We start from the raw sequence: 20,710 nt of genomic DNA, 5'->3' as shown, positions 1-20,710 counted from the left end.
AAGATATCAATGCAAATGCTTTATGCTTTGATTGATGATCTTGAAACTATACTTTGTTAACAACGCTTTGGTATATATCTAAGAGACAAATCCATATAGACTTCAAATAATTCACCATGGAGAAAGGTATTGTTAACATCTAGTTGAACAATAATATGCCAATTTTTGGAAACTGTTATTGTAAGAAGACCTCAAACTAGGACAAGTTTAGTCATAGATGAGAAAGTTTCAATAAAATCTAGCCCCTCCTATGAAGTATATCTATGCACCTTGTAACGCTCAATGAACCCAAGACCTCAAACTAGGACAAGTTTAGTCATAGATGAGAAAGTTTCAATAAAATCTAGCCCCTCCTATGAAGTATATCTATGCACCTTGTAACGCTCAATGAACCCATTTATAACTAATGCTATGCTTATTCTTGGTAAAAGAACAATTGTCCAAGTTCTAATTTCATAGCATCTTTCCAATGAGCATAAGGCAAGGTTTGGTGGTAAAATTGTGGTTCATGGTGAGAAGAAACCTATAATAAAAAGGTTCTGAAGGAAGAAGACAAAGGGTGATATAAAAAAAAAAAAAAAAAAAAAAAAAAAAAAAAAAAAAAAAAAACATATTTGTGGGGAGGATAACAGGTAGATGACTCAGATGATGGTAGTGGATGGTTAAGGAGATTGCAATAGTAATCTTGAAGATAAGATGACATTTTAATAGAACTAGAGGATTTGCATGGTGCTAACATTGGAGCAGTAGGAATGATAGGAGATAAGGAAGAGGAGCCTCAAGGTGAGGCTTAGGATGAAGAGGAAGTTGTGAAAATAGAAGGCTGAAGTAATTGGTCTGAAAAATTAGGTAATGATGAAGTTGTGGTAGTGGAGGGAGTTTCTGAATTATGGATAGGAGTGTCAGTAGGAAAAGAATTCTCTGGTGTATTTTCTGGAGTGTAAATATTAGGCAAGGCATTGGGCAAAGTTGGATAGTTCTCTGGCGTAATTTTCAGGTGGTGAGGGATATGGCAGATTAAACGCACGACTTGGGTAACACAACATTAAAAAAAGGGTCGGTTTGCTCACTATGCTTTTGAAAGAAACGAATATATTCTCATGAAAAAAAACATCCCGGGAGACAAAAAGAATTCTTGCTTATTTGTATCAAAACTTAAAAGCCTTCATGCCATGAGAGTAACCAACAAAAACAATTGGAACAACTCTTGGAGAGAACTTAGTTCGTTTTGCATGCATTATTGAAGCATAACATAAGCATCCAAAAACCTATAACAAAAAATAATCAACAACTACTCCATTTAACAATTCATTGGGAGTTTTCCATTTCAATGAATTGAACTAACCGTCAAAATGCATTTAGACCAAAGATTAAACAAAACTCGGACTTCAAAAAATAAACCACGTGCCACATTTAAGATACGTTAATGTTTCCGTTCAATAATTGAATTATGTTCAATGTACAATCTCTTTACTATGAAAAATTCATCAAACAACAATTTCGAGACATAACTAATCGAAAGGCTTTAGACTCTCAAATAGTCATCGAGACTTAACATTCAAATTCTGGACACCAAATGCCTCCTTTATATCTTCCCATATTGTCATAAATGCACTCTAAACGAACTTCGTCCTTTTTACCCACTTCTTGAAATTTTAGATCAATCCTTTCCCATTCTACACGACCAAAATTCTTCGAAGTCTTGTCCTTTGTGTTTTAAAATGTGGTGGGAACCTATAACCAACCAAGTTCATGATCATATTTGGACCGCCCATGTTGTCCATTGTTTTAGATGTAAAAAAGAGCTCGCAAAGTTTGTCTTGATTTTGTGCGAGATGAAGAAAGTGAAACCACACTTTCAAAAGGAATTTGGAATCTTCTATTAAATGTCATCAAAAGTGTGGAAGTGATCTTAAGTTAATTCTTATGCCACAACATTCTCAAAAAGAAATCTTCTGATCATTCTATCCAATTGTCCCACCTCCAAAGTCTTCTTCTGAATGATTTCAAAACGTGTTATTGCTTGAACCAAGATTTGTCTTTTCTTATCCTAAAATAAAGATTTCAAGGACTTAAAACAAGAAACAAACCCCCAAATCTAATCCAAGCATTGGTTTCGCATACAAAACACTGAAATTCTCCTTCAAAACCACCCTCCATTCTCCCACCTTCCTGTAATTCCTTCACCTTCTTGTTTACTCTCAACTCATCCATTCCTTCCATTTATGGATTTCAAGGCGACCACTTTTCTTCTTATCATCTTCTTCATCATCGTAACTTGCCAAACTCTGTCTTCAGACCAAAAGACTGAAGCTTGTGCTCCAAAATCCTGCGGGAAAGGTCCAAATATAAGCTACCCTTTCCGGATAGCTAATTCACACAGCCCCTTCTGTGGAATCCCAAGCTTCGATATTGCCTGCAAAGATGAAAACCCAATTATCAGAATTGCAGAAGATGATTATATTATCAGAGATATTTTCTACAAAAACCATTCTTTTCTTTTGACAAATGCTGCGGCTTATGATGTGAACTCCCCAACTCCTCTTCATAATTTGAGCCTCCAACGAACCCCCTTCAGTTTCAGTTCAAATCCTTATGGATTCTTCTTCTTCTACAACTGTACTTCCCTTCCTCCCGATCATAGCTTCCCAATTGGTTGTTCTAGCACAGGCAAACTCCATTCTTTTGCTTCTTTCAGTGATGGATCTTTGGGGTCCATTAACTCCTCTTACCATTCTTGTCAATCCTTGGTTGCGATGCCTTTGCACTTCAGTAATAATGAGGAAGAGGATTTTAATGAGTTGTTCAAGAAGAGTTATTCTGATGTCTTGAAGATGGGATTCAGTTTAAATTGGAGTGCTCAAAATTGTAGCAAATGTGAGACAAGTGGTGGCCGATGTGGATTCCAAAGCAACAAGTTTGTTCGCTTTTGTTCTGATGGATGTCATCTCGAAACCTGCAAACAGGGTAACTTTCTAAAAATATTAGTTCTATAGAATAGGAAATGAGTATTTGTATCTATCAACTGGAATTTTTTGCTCATTTGTTGGCGGTCTTTTTCAAAACAAAGTTTTCTAAATTTTTGTTGTTTTTCCGGTTTTTTTTTCTTTTCCCCTCTTTGCTCACGATTTGTTTGGTGTTGGATCCATTTTCTTGTGTGTTGGAACGCCTAATCTTAGCTTGATACTCCAACATACAGAAGCAGAACAACAACCAATCTCAACTGATCCAAGACTTCCAGATTTGATTACCTTTCTTCCTTGTAGTAAACAATTGGCAAATTCATGCAGGAAAGGAACTGTAGTCTGTAGATATAATTAATGGTAAAATCTTGACTTAGCTGGAGTGGGGTCTTCACTCATCAATGAGAGTGACTCCCACTTATGATTTCCCAGATCTATTAAATCGACAAGGTGTCTCATTGGGAAATTCTTAAGAAGCATTGTTCGTTGAATCAAGCAATCTGTTCAAACATCTATGTTGACTAAAAGTCGTCTCCTTCGCCATCTTTTTTTTATGATATTATTTTAGCTCTGCCTTTCTTAAAAGTTGACCGTCCGCTCGGATTTGATTATCTGTTTATGAGCATTTGTAGTTCAAGAAATTGGAAATGCGTCTCAAATTTGACCTCCCTAAACCCCAGCATCAGCAACATCTTCTTCATTTCCTTCATCGCTATTCATCTTTTCCCATGTTTAGGGTTTAGGATTTAGGGAGAAAATTTGAATTCAAGTGCAACGACAACAAGATCACAAGGATTGAATCAACTCATTGGAATGGAATAAAACGTTGTGAACATCAGCCAATCGAATTAAGAATGACGGTGCAAGATCAGACCTCTTCGATGATTACTGACCTGAAAATCAAATTGAAACAGTGAATGTTGGATAAAAATCTTGTGTTTTTCTTCACCATCGTTTGGTTTGAACTTTGATCTTCAGCTCTGTTTCGGCGATGAGGCCAACGACAAATTTAAAGCTTGCGATGTGGATTATAACTGCGGAGATTTGGTTTACATATCGTATCCATCTGGGGAATGAGCGGCAAGAGTTCTGCGATCGGCAAGAGTTTGGACTGAATTGCAAAGACAACAAGACCACAACGATTCAAATCAACACTATGGAATATAACGTTGTGGATATCAGCCAATTGGATATAGAATGAGGATAGCAAGATCAGAGTTGTTCCTTGCTTGGGAAAATGGGTTAAAACACTCTTTCTCAACACAAATGATTTTTGCTTACTTTTTAAGGTTTAAGAAGACTTTTTGCTTCCTCATCATTAAGCAATTTTACATTATTTTTTTTCATCTTCTTTCTATGCGATCAACTTCGACAATTCCACACAGTCACTACCACGAGCTCTGACCTTCTTCTTCTTCTCTCCTTTATTCTCGGGTGTTGCAGAGTGAGAGTGCAAGAGTAAAACTACGAGAGAAAGAGAGACAAGAGAGCAATCTATGAGAAGAAAGGGAATGGGAAAGCTAGAGTACAAAAGCGAGTACAAGAGCGAAAAAGCCCATTCTCCATGTGCGAAATTCATATTTGGCAATTTTACCCAAATTTGACGTTAATAAAGGGTTAAAAAAAAACTTCATTTTCAAAAAGTGGAACAAATCTCTTTTTTCCCCAAATTTGGATTATTCATTCGGCGAACACCTCATACAAAATTGATTAAATGACTCCTAAGGCTCAAAATGATTTTTTGCCCCATGTTTTAAAATTTAAGAAATTTGACCTTCTGCTTACCTCATCATCAATTAATTTTACAAAACTATCCTTATTTCTTTTTCTTCCGGTGCTCTTCTTCTCCAATGCAATCAACTTCGATGAGACCAAGCACTAGTTTCGGTGACTCCACACGAGCAGCACCGGTCGTCCTCCTCTTCTTCTCTCCTTCTATTTAGTTTGTGTTGTAGAGCGAGACCAAGTGTTATAGATCGATCTGTGAGAGAAAAGGGAGAGAGAAAGCTAGAGTGCAAAAGCGAGAACAAGAGAGCGAGATAGTGACAAAAAAAGAGAGGAGTGATCTGTGAAAAGAAAGAGAACAAGAAAGCGAGAGTATAGAAATGAGAAAACTCATTCCGCATGCACCGAAAAAAACCTCATTTTAAAAAGTGGAGCAAGTGTCAATTTTTTCTCCCAAAAATTGGCACATCCATATGGTAACCATTAGGGTACCGGGTCTCTGTGGGCTAATTCTCCATTTTGTTTGTTTGTTTGAAATTAATTAAAATTGGTTTAACCTACAAGTCACAGTCATTATTATTATTATTTGGAGTACAGTATTATTTTTATTTTTATTTATTTTAATGAAGGATTAAAATTTTTTTTAGCATTTTTATTGTAAACTTAATACAAAAAGAAATTATATTATGAAATTAAATTAAAAATGAAATAAAATAACACTAATACAAACACTAGATTACAATTTTTTTAAAATATATATATAGTTATTAAAAATATTAGAAAATACATTATATATGTTAATATATTATTAAAAAAACAATTAACAAATATTCAAATCGAGTTCAAGGTCGGGGACAAGGAAGGTTGGGGACTCGAATTCTTGGTCTTTTCTAATTATACTGTTTTTGGATTAACCTAATGCCTAATTTTATTATTGAGTTTGACTTTTTCTTTTACTCATTCTTTTTGTAAAACAATCTTGTGATCTATAGATTTGCATGCCAATTACTTCCCATGGCAGGAAAAAGTGTTCAATGGAAAAAGGCCATCATGGGTAATTATTATTCTTATGGTTAGAAAGCGAGCTAACTTGACTATCAAAAATAGAATGACATTATTCTAAAACTTGATTTCAGGTGCATCTGCTTCAGGAACCATCATTTTGATAATCTCTGTTATCATCATCTCCATCTACTCTACGAGAAAAAACATATCAAACAAAGACAAAATTGAAGAAAGTATAAGAAGTTATTCCACACAAACGCCCAAACGATATAGTTATTCAAAACTGAAGAAAATCACTAACTCCTTCAAGAACAAACTTGGTCAAGGAGGATTTAGCACTGTCTATAGAGGAAAGCTACCTGATGAACGCGACGTGGCTGTGAAACTTTTGAATCAGATTAGTGAAAATGGCCAAGATTTCATGAATGAAGTTAACATCACCAGAACTTCGCATGTAAATATAGTCTCACTGCTAGGTTTTTGCTACAAGAGGAAGAAAAGAGCTTTAATTTATGAATATATGCCTAGAGGGTCATTAGATAAGTTTATATCCCACAAAGGGCCAAAAAGAAACAACATTGAATTGGATTGGAACACACTTTATAGGATTGTTATCGGTGTAGCACGAGGCTTAGAGTACTTACATCGTGGTTGCAACACAAGGATTTTGCATTTTGACATCAAACCACACAACATTCTTTTGAACGATAACTTTTGTCCCAAGATCTCAGATTTTGGGCTTGCGAAGCAATGCAAGTCCAAAGAAAGTCATGTGTCGATGACAGGCGTAAAAGGGACGGTAGGATTCATTCCACCCGAAGTAATATTTAGGAACTTTGGTAAGGTTTCTCACAAGTACAATGTTTATAGCTATGGGATGTTGGTTCTTGAAATGGTGGGTGCAAGAAAGAATCCCAATGATGGAGTCGACCAGAGGAGTGAAGAGTATTTTCCTGATTGGATATACAAGGATCTTACCCAAAATGAAATAGATGGAGGTCGTTGGTGGGGCATCACTAAGGAAGATGAAGATATGGCAAGAAAAATGATAATTGTGGGGTTGCATTGTATTCAGACATCGCCCGATGACAGGCCGTCAATGACCGATGTGGTTGCAATGTTGGAAGGCAGTGTTGAAGGCTTACAGATTCCACCAAAACCCTACTTGTTCGGACGTCCAGTCATTGAGCGGCCCCAATCTTCTTCTTCTTCTTCTTCTTCTTCTTCTTCATCCAACTGAATTTCTAATGATAGTTTGATATTCTAACCGAGTTGCAGAACAACAATCATATTTTCCCTTGAAGGAAGACTCAGATTTCATGTCCTTTATCCTTTTGAGTAATACAAACTTGTATATGATTTGATGACAATCACAAAACTATAAAGTGGAGGAAAATTTCACCTGAAATTTTGTTTTAAACTACGCATTTGATGAATATTTAACAGTCTGTGGTACTGTTTACAATTAGGGTACTTGGTTTACTTTTACATATCCTCCTTCTAGGAAAATGAGAGGGAGAAGTGTTGTGAGCTGTAAGAACCTGAGTAGGAGATGATAATCATATACAAATCTACATTTAAAATTAATTCGTTGGCAATATAACCTGAAAATTAACTAGTTAAATCATAGAATAAACCGTCAAGATCATACCTCTACAATTTTTGTCACAAAAATAAAATCAAAACATTTCTAAAGAAAAATTGCAAAACCTGATGAGCTTCCATGGCAGACAAGGTTGAAGATTGGCATAGAGACAGCAAGTGCTCTGGCCTTTGTTCATGCTTCTGAGACCATCTACCGTGACATTAAAACCACCGACATTCTTCTTGACAACAACTATGGTGTTAAAAGTCTCCGATCTCGGACTATCTCGCCTTTTTCCTACGCAGGCCACCCGTGTTTCAACTGATCCACAAGAAACTCCTGGCTACGCCGATGTGGAGTATTACGAATGTTATCAACTTACAAATAAAAGCGACGTCTTTAGCTTTGGAGTAGTAGTGGTTGAGCTGATTCAAGCAAGTTTCGTTTAACTTACAAATAAAAGCGACATCTTGTTTATTCTCAACTCATCCATTCCTTCCATTTATGAATTCCAAGAAAACCCTTTTTCTTCTTGTATCTTCTTCATCATCTTAACTCGTTGAACTCTGTCATGAGACCAAAAGTTTGATGCTTGTGCTCCAAAATCCTGTGGGAAAGGTCCAAGTATAAGCTGCCGTTTCTGGATAGCTCATTTGCACAGCCCTTTCTGTGGATTCCCAAGCTTCAAAATCGCCTGCAAAGATGAAACCCCAGTTACCAGAATTTCAGATGATGATTATATTATCAGAGACATTTCCTACAAAAACCATTTTCTTTTTTTTTGACAAATGCTACGGTTTACGATGTGAACTCCCCAACTCCTCTTCAAAATTTCAGCCTCCACCAAACCCTAATCACATACAGTTCAGATACTTATGGTTTGTTCTTCTTCCACGACTGTACTTCCCTTCCTCCCAATTATAGATACTCAATTAATTATACTTATGGGAACCATGAACTCTCTGTTAGACCCCGATCATTCATACATATAAGAGGAGGGGTAAAAGGGGAATTACTCCTAAGATAGTGGGAGAAGGTTGTAACCGTCAAGGTAATGGAATTCCAGAGGGGGGACCACTGGGTTGAGCTTTACAACAGAAGGGAGGGAGGCCTTAGGAGGCAGGAATCTTTTAGGGAAAGCTGCCATAGCTGAAGCCCTCTCCAATTGGGTGTATTGCTGCGTTCTATTCTTTATCTTTATTATCATTTCCATTTCTTGTCCTTTTTTCTGGTGTATTTTTTATTTCACTGAGTCTGTGAATATCTTTTGATAATAAAATAACTCTAGAACAGAGGTTGTTGCCCTGTTTCTTCTGGTTGCCATTGTTGTTGGTGTTGGGTTTTACTGATTGCAAGGAAAGGTACCTAACACTCTCTTACAATTCTTGTCAATCCCATGCACTTTAGTAATAATGAGAAAAAGGATTTTTCTGGGTTGTTCAGGAAGAGTAATTCTGATGTCTTGAAGATAGGTTTCGGTCTAACTTTTTGTTGTTTTTCCGAATTCTTTTTCGCCCCCTCTTCGTTGGATTCATTCTCTTCTGTGTTTGAACGCCTGACCTTATTCTCGATACTCCAACATCCAGAAGCACAAAAACAACCAATATCCACCGATCGAAGACTTCCAGATTTGAATATCTTTTTTCCCTTGAACTAAGCAATTGACTAATTCAAGCAGGAAAGCAACGGTAGATTCAATTAATAGTTAAATCTTGACTTAGCTGTAGTGGGGTCTTCACTCATCAGCGAGAGTGACTTCCATCTCTGACTTCCCTGACCAAACATATTCAAAATCATAACTTATATTTTTCTGGGAAATTCTTAAGAAGCAGAAATTATTCGTCGAATCAAGCAATCCTCTGTTCATGTTCATGAGCTCTCTTAACGGAAATGAAAACTCCCGTCCCTCTATTTCTCTTCTCATTCTTCTTCAGAATCGTGTGGTTTGATCTTCAGCTCTGTTTCGGCGATGACGCCCACGAGGAATTCAAAGATTGCAGTGTGTATTACAACTGTGGAGATTTGGTTAACATCTCGTATCCATTCTGGGGGAATGACCGGCAGGACTTTTGCGGTCGGCGAGAATTTGGACTCAATTGCAAAGATAATAAAACCACCACGATTCAAATCAATTCTATGGAATATAATGTTGTGAAAATCAGTCAATCGGATCATAGACTGACGATCGCAAGATCAGATCTGTTCGATGATTACTGCCCTAATAATCAAATCAAAACGGCGACCTTGGATCATAGTCCGTTCAAGTATTCTTCGAATGATCTGAATCTGTCTGTGTGGTACGATTGTCCACCTCTAGAAGGATTCCTGGGGGATTTCAGGTTCTCGTGCGGATCGGAAGTGGAAATAATCGGGAGAGCGAATTATGCTTTGGAGACGAAGGATGCGATGTATTGGAGAAAAAACATGAGCGACTGTGAATTGCACATTGAAGTGACAATTACGATGGAGGTATTGAAAGAAGGAGAAATGAATAGAACGATAGTGGTGGAAAGGGGAATAAAAGAAGGGTTTGAAGTGGAATACGGGGATTTCTATACGGTATCGTGCGAGGGGTGCAAGGAATATGGAGGCAAATGCGGTGGAAATGCGACTCATGAGTTTTACTGTATTTGTGGAAATGGAGATATACATCCTTATGTTTGCAAACCTCCTTCCTCTGCTCCTCGCGGTATGTTTAATTCCTTCTTCATTCTTCTTCTCTATCATTAATACTGCAGTTATCAATGATAGTAATAGATAATACATTTATCAAATTAAAAGTTATAAATGATAGTAATGGATAGCACATTTCTTAAATTAAAAGTTATCAATGATAGCAATTGATAGCACACATGGATAGTGATAAGTTGATAACAACTATCATTGATACTCACTACTAACAACATCACTAATAGTTAGTACATTTCTTAAATTGAAAGCTATCACTGATAGCAGTTGATAACACATTTTTTAAATTGAAAGTTATAAGTGATAGCAACGGATAACACACATCTCAAATTGAAAGCTATCACTAAGAACATATCAATGAAAGTCACTGACAGCAAATGTCAATGATATTCACTAATAGCAGTTATCAGTGATAGCAACTGATAGTATATTTCTCAAATTGAAAGTTATGTAGTGCACAAAATGGTGTTGGGCGTGGGTTTTTTGGTTTTTTACCATTTTTTGTTCTATATATGCAATCATTTTGTCCTTATACTACATATTCTATTATTTTGCACTTGAATTCCATTTATGCAACTAACTCTTACCATAAAATTTTAAAAGAATATTTTTTTTCATTTTAAAATTGAGATTTGACTAAAATTGTAATTTAATTTAATTTATTTTCCATAATTTAATATTTTAATTTTACTATGTCTTAAAATAAAATTTCTAAACTTTTATTAGTTTAACTAATTTGATAATGATTTTTTTACTGTAATATGCTAATATAAAATTAAAATAAACTAGTATTTTAATCTTAAAATCAATTCTTGAAAAATTATATATTTCTAAAGTTTAAGGGGAAAAAAATTTTAAAGTTTGAATTTTATTTTTTTATATGGTCTCTAAATGGTTAAAAACCAACCTTTCATTCGAGTTTAAAAAGTGATTCTCAACCTTCACAAGCTAGTTAAATTGACTAAAAAAATTGAAAATATAATTAAATTAAATTAACCAAAAACATTATTGTTACCTAGAGATACCTTGTGCAAAGCACACTAATAAAATTTGAATGGTAACTTTGAAATCAAAGACACGATTATTTAATATAATAACACTTTATTTTAAACTAATAAGAAAGGTAAACGAAATTTTGAAAACTCATCTAATAACAGTAATAATATTTTAAAAAAAATCAAAGAGAAAAAAAAGTTAGGAGAGAGAGAAAGAGTATTTAAAAAAATTATTGTTGCAATTAAAATAAATTTAAATTTTAAAATAAAGAAAAAAAAGTAACCCATGAAGTTAAAATTGGGAAAGGTATAAGAAATCGAGTCTTTCTAGATCCTTAGTGGGACTTAGAATGTCTAATTCAGCTCAAACACAATCCATAAGACAATATCAGAAATAGGTGTATTAAGTTTCTAAGATTTCAAGTTGTACTATTTTACTTCTCGAGTTTTTTGTAAATAGGGTTAAAAGGTAACTTTTTAATAATTATTTTAAATATTAACATGGCATTTAATTTTTTTAAACAATGATCTTTTCTCTCTACCTTCGCTCCCACCTCATTCCTAATTCTTCTTTAATTATATTGCTAATGAGAGTGTTGAAATGAATGCATCAAACTTGAATATAGCTCTCAATTAATTTAAGATATAAACTCTCTAAACATGTTATTGAATTATATACATTGCAATTATGAGTGACATGTTTACGCGTAAATATATTCATGACAAATTTTGGTAAAAAAGAAAAAATTGGATGCATAATATCACAATTTATGCAATATAGCACAATTTTAAGCTTCACAAGATTAGAGTGAAAAGTTCAATCATTACCAATCAATCTATACTAACGAGTCACAGATCACTTATTGAAGTCTATCAATAATAAGTGATATCGTATTTTTTTGGAATTTAAGAATGGTTCCAATTCTCGTCAATCCTCGATTGAGGTGCCTATTAAGACTCTAGTGACGTGGATGGTGATTTTTCTGGGTCTTTGAGGAAGAGTTATTCTGACATCTTGAAGATGGGCTTCAGCCTTCAGTTTAAATTGGAATGCCCTAAAATTGTAGCAACTGTAAGACAAGTGGTGGTGAATAATATTCTTGGCCTTACTTATAAACTGTTTTTGCATTAACTTGCTTATAATATTCTTGAGTTTGACTGTTTCTTTTTTCATTCTTTTTTTAAAACAATCTTGTGATCTAACGACTTGCTTGCCAATTGCTTCCCATGGCAGGAAAAAGTAGAACACGGGAAAAGGCCATCATAGGTAAAAACTAGAACTTGATGTTAAATTATAGACATTATCAGTCTTGTGGTTGGAAAGTGAGCTAACTTGACAATCAACTGGAATATAATGACATTATTCTAGAACTTGATTTCACATTAGAGATATTAACTTGACTATCAAACCCATTTTTCAGGTGCTTTGGGAGCCGTCATTGTGTTAGGACTCTTTGTTATCACCATCTCCATCTACTACACGAAAAAAAGCATGTCAAACAAACAAAAAATTGAGGAAAATATAAGGAGATATTCCACACAAATACCCAAGCGATATAGTTACTCAAAGCTGAAAAAAATCACTCACTCCTTCAAGAACAAACTTGGCCGAGGAGGATTTAGCACGGTCTACAAAGGAAAGCTACCCGATGGACGCGACGTGGCTGTGAAACTTTTAAATGAGTCAAGAGAAAATGGTCAAGATTTTATGAATGAAGTCGTTAGCGTCACCAAAACATCACATGTAAATATAGTCTCACTCTTAGGTTTCTGCTACGAGAGGAAGTACAAAGCTTTGATTTATGAATATATGCCTAGAGGGTCATTAGATAAGTATATATCTCATAAAGGGCTACAGAGAAACAAAGTTGAGTTAGATTGGAACACACTCTATAGGATCGTTATCGGAGTAGCACGAGGCTTAGAGTACTTGCATCGTGGTTGCAACACAAGGATTTTGCATTTTGACATCAAACCACACAATATTCTTTTGGACAATGACTTTTGTCCCAAGATCTCTGACTTTGGACTTGCCAAGCAATGCAAGGCCAAACAAAGTCATGTGTCAATGACATGCGTAAAAGGGACGATAGGATTCATTGCACCTGAAGTAATATCAAGGAACTTTGGTAAGGTTTCTCACAAGTCTAATGTTTATAGTTATGGAATGTTGGTTCTTGAAATTGTGGGGGCAAGAAAGAACCCCAATGATGGAGTGGAGCAGAGGAGTGAAGAGTATTTTCCTGATTGGATATATAAGGATATTATACAAAGTCAAATAGTTGGAGGCTGTTGGTGGAGCAACACACATGAAGATGAAGAAATGGCAAGAAAAATGATAATTGTTGGGCTGCATTGTATTCAGACATTGCCTAACGACAGGCCGTCCATGACTGATGTCGTTGCGATGCTGGAAGGCAGTATTGATTGCTTACAGATTCCACCAAAACCCAACTTGTTCGAACCTCCAGCCATTGAGAAGCTCCAACAACCTTTTTCCTCTTCATCTAACTGAATCTGTAATGATAGTTTGATATTCTAGCAGAGAAGCAGAACAACGACAATCATATTTACCCTTGAAGGAAGACTCAGATTTCATGTCCTTTACCCTTTTGAGTGATACAAACTTATATATCATTTGATGGCAATCAGGAAAGTATAAAGTGCAGGAAAATTTCACTTAAAATTTTGTTTTAAACTACACACTTGATCAATATTCAACAGCCTATGGTACTGTTTACAATTAGGACTAGAAGACTTAGTTTTGGTTTACTTTTACATCTACTCCTAGGAAAATGAGAGGGAGCTGCAAGAACCTGAATAGGAGATGATAATCATAAACAAATCTACAATTAAAATTAATTCGTTTGGAATATGACCGTCTGAAAATTAACTAGTTAAATCATAGAATGACCCGTCAAGATTATACCTCCTGTACAATTTTTGTCGCGAAAATAAAATCAAAACATTTCTAGAGAAAGATTGCAAAACCTAGTGAGCTTTCATGGCACACGAGGTTGAAGATTGCCGTAGAGACAGCACGTGCTCTGGCTTTTCTTCAATCCACCGTGACATTAAAGGCACCAACATTGTCCTTGACAACAACTTCGATGTTAAAGTCACCGATATTGGACTAGCTTACCTTTTTCCTACACAAGCCACCCATGTTTCAACTGCTCCACAAGGAACTCCTGGCGACGTCGATGCGGAGTATTACGAATGTTATCCAACTTACAAATAAAACCGACGTCTTTAGTATTGGTTGAGCTGATATCTTCAAAGCCTGCAATTGATATCACTATTTTTTATTTTACTGTTTTACCCTTAAACAATTGGCTTTATTATCATTGTATTATCTCTCCTTTTTGGTTATTTTACTCCAGTATGAGTATTGTATTTAACAGAGGATATTTTCTCATTGATGGATAAGATGATTTTCATTCCTCTCAAGTCGAGTAATATGTTGGAACTCCTAAAGAAGCACGACGACTAATTTCCCCTGGTCGAGGACTTTCAAATTTGAGTATCTTTTTTCCTTGAAGTAAAGTAAACAATTGAATAGTTCGAGTTGGTAAGATTCGATGCAAGCATGAAAGCAATTTTAGATATATTTAATGGCGAAATCTTGACTTGGAAAATTTGTTTAAACTTAGCTGGAGTTGTTCTTCAATGAGAGTGACTGGTACTTCGCAGACCAAATCATGTGATTCATAACAATGTTTTTATTTGGAAATTCTTAAGAAGCAGAGAAGTCCGTTGAAGAGAGCAAAGGTAACTAAAAGTCCTCGTCTCCTATATTGTTTTTAAGCTCTCTTTGAATTTGAAGAAGACAAAACCAAATGACTATGTTGGATAGGGATAACAACGCTCCAACTATCTCCATAATAGTATGATATTGTCCACTTGGGGCATAAACCCTTATGACTTTACTTTTGGTTTCGTCCCAAAAGGCTTTATAACAATGGAAATAGTTGTCTTCACTTGTATACCTATGATCCTCCCCTTATCCAACAAATGTGGGACTTTGGCAGCATTCACAACAATCTCCCTCGAACAAAGAACCACTGAGCCTCCCATTAAATAGTCATCTATCCGTTCAACTCTTATCTAGGCTAGTTCCTTTTCATCCCAGCACACCGTGTATGCAAGTTCAACCACGAATCACACCATGACTACTTCCAAGGCTCCACTATACATCTTTGTTCTGAAATTAAAGATTTTATCGACATGGCTAAGTTAAGCGCATGACTCCAACTACTTGATAGGGGACAATGACCCTTCAACTATCTCCACAATGGTATGATATTGTCCACTTTGGACATAAACCCTCATAACTTTACTTTTGATTTTACCTCAAAAAGCATCATACCAACAGAAACACTTTATCCCCCGCCTATGTACTTTCTCAACATTGAGACATGGAAAATATTGTGTACTGCAGACAGAGACGGTGGTAGTGTCAACCGATAAGCCACAGAGCCGATTCGCTCCAAAACTTCGAATAGCCTCACAAAACGCAGATTGAGCTTCCCCTTCCTTTCAAACCTAAAGACACATTTCATAGGTGCTACCTTCAGAAACACTTTATCCCCCGTCTCGAACTCAAGACCTCTACCCCTAACATCAGCGTTTTTTTTTTTTTTTTTTTTGTCTGTCTATGCTATTAGCATTCGGACCCTAATCTTTTACATGACTTCATTTTTCATATGCATCAGCTCAGTTCCCATCAACTTTCACTCACCAACTTCACCCTTTGTAAACGAGAGACCTGCAATCCTTACCATACGGGGCTTCAAATGGCGACATGCCAATAGTAACCTGATAGTTGTTATTATATGCAAACTCTACCAAATGTAGGTGAGTATCCCGACTCTTTGAAAACTCCAATGCACTGGCGTGCAATATATCTTCCAAGATCTGTTTCAAGCGCTTTGTTTGCCCATCAGTCTGAAGGTGGAAGGTTGTATTGAAATTCAATTGAGTCCCCAATGTTGCCTGAAGGCTCTTCCAAAAGCTGGAGGTAAAACGAGGGTCTTTGTCGGACATAATTGACATTAGCATCCCATGCAATCTCACCACCTCTTTCATATATAGTTGCGCCCATTTATTCACCAGACACGTTGGCTTCCTTGGAATGAAATGTGCCATCTTAGTGAGTCTGTCTACTAACACCCAAATTACTGTATAACCCTTAGCTAATCTTAGTAAACCCACAATGAAATCCATGGAAATACTCTCCTTCTTCCATTATGGTACACTTAAAGGCTGTAACAAACTGGCTAATTTCTATCTCGGGGTCTTCACCTGCTGATAGACCAAACATTTACTGAAATAATAAGTTATCTTCCTTTTCATATTGAACCACCAATAAGATCGTTTCAAGTCTTGGTACATCTTAGTGCTATCAGGATGTATCGAGAATGGGGAGCTATAAGCTTCTGCCAACAATTCGCTCTTAAGAGCACTATTTGCAACTACGCATAAACGTCCCTGATAAAGAAGACCATAATCCAAGGACACCGAAAATTCATTGTCATGTCCTAACTCCACCTGACGAAACTTCTGGACAAGGAACAAATCTCCCTGTTGTGCATCTATAATTCTCTATCTCAAAGTTGGTTGTACTGTCAATTGTGCTAACTACGAGGTGACTTCCCCCTACTGTTATTGCGATCTCAGCTCATTTAAAATCCTTACGTAGTTGAGCCTGTGTGGTGACTAAGGCCGCAGAGTGAGTCGTCTTCCTACTGGGAGCATCGACCACCATATTTGCCTTGTCAGGGTGGTAAAGAATCTCACAGTCATAATTTTCACTAACTCGAGCCACTTGCATTGTCTCATATTCAACTCCTTCTAGGTGAAGAAATATTTCAAACTCTTATGATTAATGAAAATTTATATCTTTTTCCCATACAAATAGTGTCTCCAAATCTTCAAGGAAAAAACCACCATCGCAAGCTCTAAGTCATGCATAGGATAATTCCGCTCATGGTTCTTCAACTGCTGGGAGGCATAGGCAACCACTTTACTATGTTGTATAAGCACGCAACCTAGGCCCTTCTTATAAGCATCACTGTAAATCATAAAACTTCTGGAACCATGTGGTACTGTAAGAACCGATGTAGAGACCAGCTTTTGCTTGAGGTTCTGGAAACTATCCTCACAAGCCTTGCTCCAAAAAAATGATGCTCTCTTTCTGGTCAACCAAGTCAAGGGGGTGGCTATGCAAGAGAAATTCTCTACAAACCGACAGTACTAACCTGCCAACCTTAAGAAACTGTGCACCTCTCCAACTATCATGGGGTGGGGCCAATTCATAACTGCCTCAATCTTAGCTAGGTCCACAGATATGCCATCCTTTGACTGCATATGCCCAAGGAAGGACACTCTACGTAGCCAGAATTCACACTTGTAGAATTTGGCATACAACTTATTCTCTCTCAGCGTTTCCAAGACCTTCCTAAGACGTTCCTTACGTTTTGCCTCTATCTTAGAATAAACCAAAATATCGTCAATAAAAACTATCATGAAAGTGTTAAGAAAATCCTTGAACACTCTGTTCATCAGGTCCATAAACACCATTGGAGCATTGTGAAGGAACTCGTTTTACAGAGAACCTTTGAGCAGAAGTGGATCATCCAAATCCCATTTCAATTGAACACACACATTTACAGTAAAATAAACAGATTATGCATAAAATATAAATTACAGCATGCTTCTGAATAATAAAAAAGAGTTTAAAGATTATACATTTGAAGAACTCTTCTTCAAGTAAATCCCTCGAACTAACTCGTTCACGAACGCATCGAACAAATCACGAACACTCCAAACGAACAACAACAAATAACAACGCAACTCTAACCAAAAGGTAGAGGACACACCACTTAGTTACCTTGGTATTCTTGGTATGAGAACCCAGGAGTGGTGGGCTCTGGCTATTTTGGTTAGATGGTGTTTTGGATTTGGAGGAGGAAGACGATCGGGGAGGAAAACTCTCTATTGCATAGAAAGAATTCTCAATCGTTTAGTTAACCGAGTCTATCGCATAGGTTCTCAAGGTTGTCGTGTAGAATCTTGATCGTGTAACACTTGTCTATTCGGAATAATAAAATCATATTTTCATTTTATTCCAAAAGCCACAAAAACTAATTAACTTCCCACTAAGGGTGGTTAGAGAGAAGAAAGGAATTAATTATCAAATAATTAATAATATAAATAAATATGATAACCAACTTATCATATTGTATCTATAACCTATAGTTTTAATATTGTATTATATACAATATATAAACTATAGTTCTTTTTTCTCTATTTTATGGAATTTAATATAAATAATATTTATATTAAATTTAACAACTATTAATCTTATTCAGAAGATATATTTTAATTATATTCAAATATTTATTCCTTCAATTAAACAATAATGTATCAAATATATTATGTCAATTATATCATATATAATTGCATTGATTTAATTATATCATATATAATTAAATTCACTCTTATTAATTTAAACATTTCAAATTAACCCAAAAACTGATTCTCCTCTTAAATTTTTTGAGCTACCAAGGGGACCTTATAGACCTATAGCTTGAAGTTCCTACGGTACGTGAATAACTAATTAAACTCTTTAATCATATTATCCACCATTCGTTAATTGTCGGATACTCCACTAAAGACCGACAGCTACATTCTTCGCACCATGTGTCCATTGGATATAACCAATCAATAGTACGAGGACCCTTCATAAATCGCTTGTAAGTATAGTTGGGCCAAATTACCGTTTTTTCCCTGTAGTTACATCTTAATTCTTAAGTACCACTGATCCCTCTAATGAACAATAGATCATAGTCCCACTATGACTGAACCCCTCTCTAGCCAAGAGAGGGTGTGGCGTCACATTATTCAAGACCCGAAACCAGTTTTTAACAGAGCAATTTATCTACTTACCCCTACTTAGGGGAAGGAGTGAATTTCATCTTGTGTAACTGAGTTCCCAACTCCCCAATTAGACGAATCCCCAAAATTTGTAAGTTTGTTGAGTCGACGATCTGACCACTCTCACCCATACAAATCAAATGATCACCCCTATAGGCAGGAGTTCACAACTATGGTCATCCTAGTAAAATAAAAGTCTATATTATGAACAGTGTTTTATAACAAGACTAAACATTTCATGGTGCGGTCTTATACAAACTCCTTTGTATAGAATATCCCCGCTCGCATGTCTAATACATGAATGATCAGGATCATATCATTTGTAGCACTTTACAACGTTTGTAACACCTACAAAGCGGGCCATACTCATAGTGTCACCAGGATAAGGTATTCAGCCTTATCCATATACTACAGACCATTTAGGTTATCACTTAAACATGATTCACTTGTATATCTCCACATATATGTTTAAGTTACAACGATAACCATAGATGTTAGTTTATTGGTTTGTGGTTAATGCGACTAAAATATCATATATTTCATAGACAAGATGAATAAAATATCATATATTATTAATCAGAAATGTTTGTTCATGCAAGGTTTACAAACTATAGGACCCTACGAGATTTAGGGCATCAACCCCAACAATCTCCCACTAGACCCTATGAGATTTAGGGTATCAACCCCAACACATTGGTTAAATCAAACAACATTACAATGAACTCATAATGTCCATGTCTAGAATGGAACATAGTCTTAGGGATGTCGCTATCTTTTATCCTCAGTTGGTGGTAATCTGACCTAAGATCAATTTTGGAGAATATTGTAGCTACCTATGGCTAGTCAAACAAATCATCAATCCTAGGGAATGGGTACTTGTTTTTTAAAGTTACCTTGTTCGAATTCATGTAGTCTATGCATAGGCATAATGAACCATCATTTTTTTTTACGAATAACACTGGCGCACCCCAGGGTGACACACTTGGGCGTATGCAACCCTTGTCAAGCAGCTCTTGCAATTGAATCTTCAGCTCTTTCTATAACGACTGAATCCTTACATATTATGGTTTGACCACTACGACATGCATACTTAGACTTTTCTATCATGGGATGAGTTTTGGCAAAAATCTCAAAAGAACATATCTAAGATTTTATTAATTAGGTAGAAAACTATATAAAAAGTTTATTTTACAAAACACTAGGATCCATAAAACATTAGTGTAGTGATACAAAAATGCATATGCCTATAATAGTGAGTTTGATGGTTGGCCATTTAAGCGACGTCCAATTCTGCCACCTACGTTGTGTCCTTACCTACAAAGTCTGTAAAAATAGGATGGGTATATAATATACCCAGTAAGTAGTTCTCACATAGGGTAGTGACCAAATGCACAATCACATGCAACATGTCCTGGAAACATATGATTGGGACTGAAAACATATAATAATATGTGGTGATCGGTTATGCTTCTAACATAAATTTCTCCGCCCTGACAGGAAGATGAAGACTTAGGCGGAAACTAACCCATCTGATGATTAACGGGTTATGCAGTCAGTAGGGCCAAAGTCGCATCCAACATCAACCATTAACATAAACGTAAGATTGGACTAGAGGGGTATAACCATACATACCCTGTTAGTCCCTAGCATAAACTTGACATAGAATTGGGTCTAGAGGGGTGCAACCATACATGCCTTGCTAGCCTTAGAAGCATAACCTTTATCTAATTAAAATTTAGTCTTATTTCATCGTTGTGAACAAGCATAATGCATGAGGTCCCTAGTCGATAAACATATTTTAAACATGTAAT

The 20,710-nt window shown here is 36.0% G+C and overlaps 3 protein-coding genes across 3 annotated transcripts; all 3 read left to right on the top strand.

Moving 5' to 3' along the window:
* The first annotated feature begins 1,443 nt into the window (after nucleotides 1–1,443).
* LOC120082631 (LEAF RUST 10 DISEASE-RESISTANCE LOCUS RECEPTOR-LIKE PROTEIN KINASE-like 1.2) lies at nucleotides 1,444–4,423 on the top strand. The gene has a single exon (XM_039037883.1). The coding sequence runs from the start codon at nucleotides 2,226–2,228 to the stop codon at nucleotides 2,994–2,996; it is 771 nt and encodes a 256-aa protein (XP_038893811.1). The 5' UTR covers nucleotides 1,444–2,225; the 3' UTR covers nucleotides 2,997–4,423.
* Nucleotides 4,424–5,738: 1,315 nt separating this feature from the next.
* LOC120084043 (PR5-like receptor kinase) lies at nucleotides 5,739–7,617 on the top strand. Its single transcript, XM_039039943.1, has 2 exons — nucleotides 5,739–5,742; nucleotides 5,825–7,617. Exons 1-2 carry the CDS (start codon nucleotides 5,739–5,741, stop codon nucleotides 6,931–6,933), a joined length of 1,113 nt encoding a protein of 370 aa, XP_038895871.1. The 3' UTR covers nucleotides 6,934–7,617.
* Nucleotides 7,618–7,760: 143 nt separating this feature from the next.
* LOC120082630 (LEAF RUST 10 DISEASE-RESISTANCE LOCUS RECEPTOR-LIKE PROTEIN KINASE-like 2.4) lies at nucleotides 7,761–14,243 on the top strand. Its single transcript, XM_039037882.1, has 3 exons — nucleotides 7,761–9,967; nucleotides 12,196–12,228; nucleotides 12,383–14,243. Exons 1-3 carry the CDS (start codon nucleotides 9,169–9,171, stop codon nucleotides 13,474–13,476), a joined length of 1,926 nt encoding a protein of 641 aa, XP_038893810.1. The 5' UTR covers nucleotides 7,761–9,168; the 3' UTR covers nucleotides 13,477–14,243.
* Nucleotides 14,244–20,710: the final 6,467 nt, after the last annotated feature.

This window comes from Benincasa hispida, chromosome 8 (genome assembly GCF_009727055.1).
Source record: "Benincasa hispida cultivar B227 chromosome 8, ASM972705v1, whole genome shotgun sequence".
Classification (NCBI taxonomy): domain Eukaryota; kingdom Viridiplantae; phylum Streptophyta; class Magnoliopsida; order Cucurbitales; family Cucurbitaceae; genus Benincasa; species Benincasa hispida.
This window is presented reverse-complemented; position numbering and strand designations above follow the sequence as displayed.